Source organism: Salvelinus sp. IW2-2015, linkage group LG6.2 (assembly GCF_002910315.2).
Source record: "Salvelinus sp. IW2-2015 linkage group LG6.2, ASM291031v2, whole genome shotgun sequence".
NCBI lineage: Eukaryota > Metazoa > Chordata > Actinopteri > Salmoniformes > Salmonidae > Salvelinus > Salvelinus sp. IW2-2015.
The window spans coordinates 24163454-24164765 of record NC_036846.1 but is presented as its reverse complement, the minus strand read 5'-3'; the positions used below and the strand labels follow the sequence as shown (position 1 = coordinate 24164765).

The following is a 1312-nucleotide window of genomic DNA, read 5'->3' as shown; positions in this document are numbered from 1 at the left end:
CAGGTTAGTTAATGCTATGGCAGTAGCCTGGTCAGGACACTTTAAGAAGATGCTGGTTGTTTTACTACAGGTTAGTTAATGCTATGCCAGTAGCCATAGTGGATCTAATATGATTTTATTATTTGAAAGGCTGTCAATAGCTTGTTGAGTTTTTTGTTGTTTTTTGTTGTTGTAAGTAGATATAACCAATGTGTGCGCGTGCGCATGCGCATGTGTGCGTGTGTGTGTGTGTTTCCAGGGAACCAGAGATGAACCAGGAGTAGTGCATGCAGACCTAGTGGAGGAGGACGCTCAGGTGAGTGTTTAAAGCAGTAGAACACGTTCACCACAATACAAACCCACCAGCTGTTTCTTCCCTTCCCCTTCCTAACCCGATCAACTTCACTCCTTTCTACCTGTCTGTAACTATCCCTTTTCAACACTTTTCAACACTTTCAGGCGCTGTTTGCAGCCGGGGAGGAGCAGTGGGGCACAGAGGAGTCCATTTTCATTATGTTGCTGGGAAACCGCGGTGTCAACCACCTCCAGATGGGTGAGTATAACACCGGGGTACATAAACATGAGGCTGAGAGCGACAACAGTATCATGACCTCAGCCTGACCAGAACACTGGCTATACATCCCAAATGGAACGCTACTCCCTACATAGTGCTCTGTCTATAGCCCATAAGATGTTAAAAGTAGTGCACTATGTAGGGAATAGGGTTCCATTTGGAACGTATCCATTATGATGTCAGTGTGACATCTACTTGTGTGAATCGGTCATTTCTTCTCACACCCACAACACACAGGGTTGTATCAGGCTGTTGAGTTATGTGTCTGTGGTCTGGTCTCAGTAGTTCACTGACTAGGATACCATGCCAGGGAATGACTCCGTTCTCTGTCTTCTTCCTGCAGTGTTTGATAAGTACCAGGAGATAGCAGAGATAACCAACCACTGCACTTTATACAACCTCACTCGTGACCAAACTCACTCGACCAACTCACTCTGACCAACCTCACTCATACCAACCCACCTTCAGTCATACCAACCTCACTCATACCAACCTCACTCTATACCAACCTCACTCTGACCAACCTCACTATACCAACCTCACTCTGATACCAACCTCACTCTTACCAAACCTCACTCTGACCAACCTCACTATACCAACCTCACTCATACCAACCTCATCAAAGTCATACCAACCTCACATACCAACCTCACTATACCAACAACCCACTATACCAACCTCCACTCATACCAACCTCACTCATACCAACCTCACTATACCAACCTCACTCATACCAACCTCACTATACCAACCTCACGT

The 1312-nt window shown here is 45.9% G+C and overlaps 1 protein-coding gene across 1 annotated transcript in view; it reads left to right on the top strand.

The window, feature by feature from the left end:
• anxa6 (annexin A6) overlaps positions 1–1312 on the top strand; it is a 45416-nt gene that overhangs the window by 18041 nt on the left and 26063 nt on the right. The window contains 3 exon segments of the mRNA XM_070444168.1: positions 239–295; positions 439–532; positions 897–919. Coding sequence (XP_070300269.1) covers positions 239–295; positions 439–532; positions 897–919 — 174 coding nt within the window.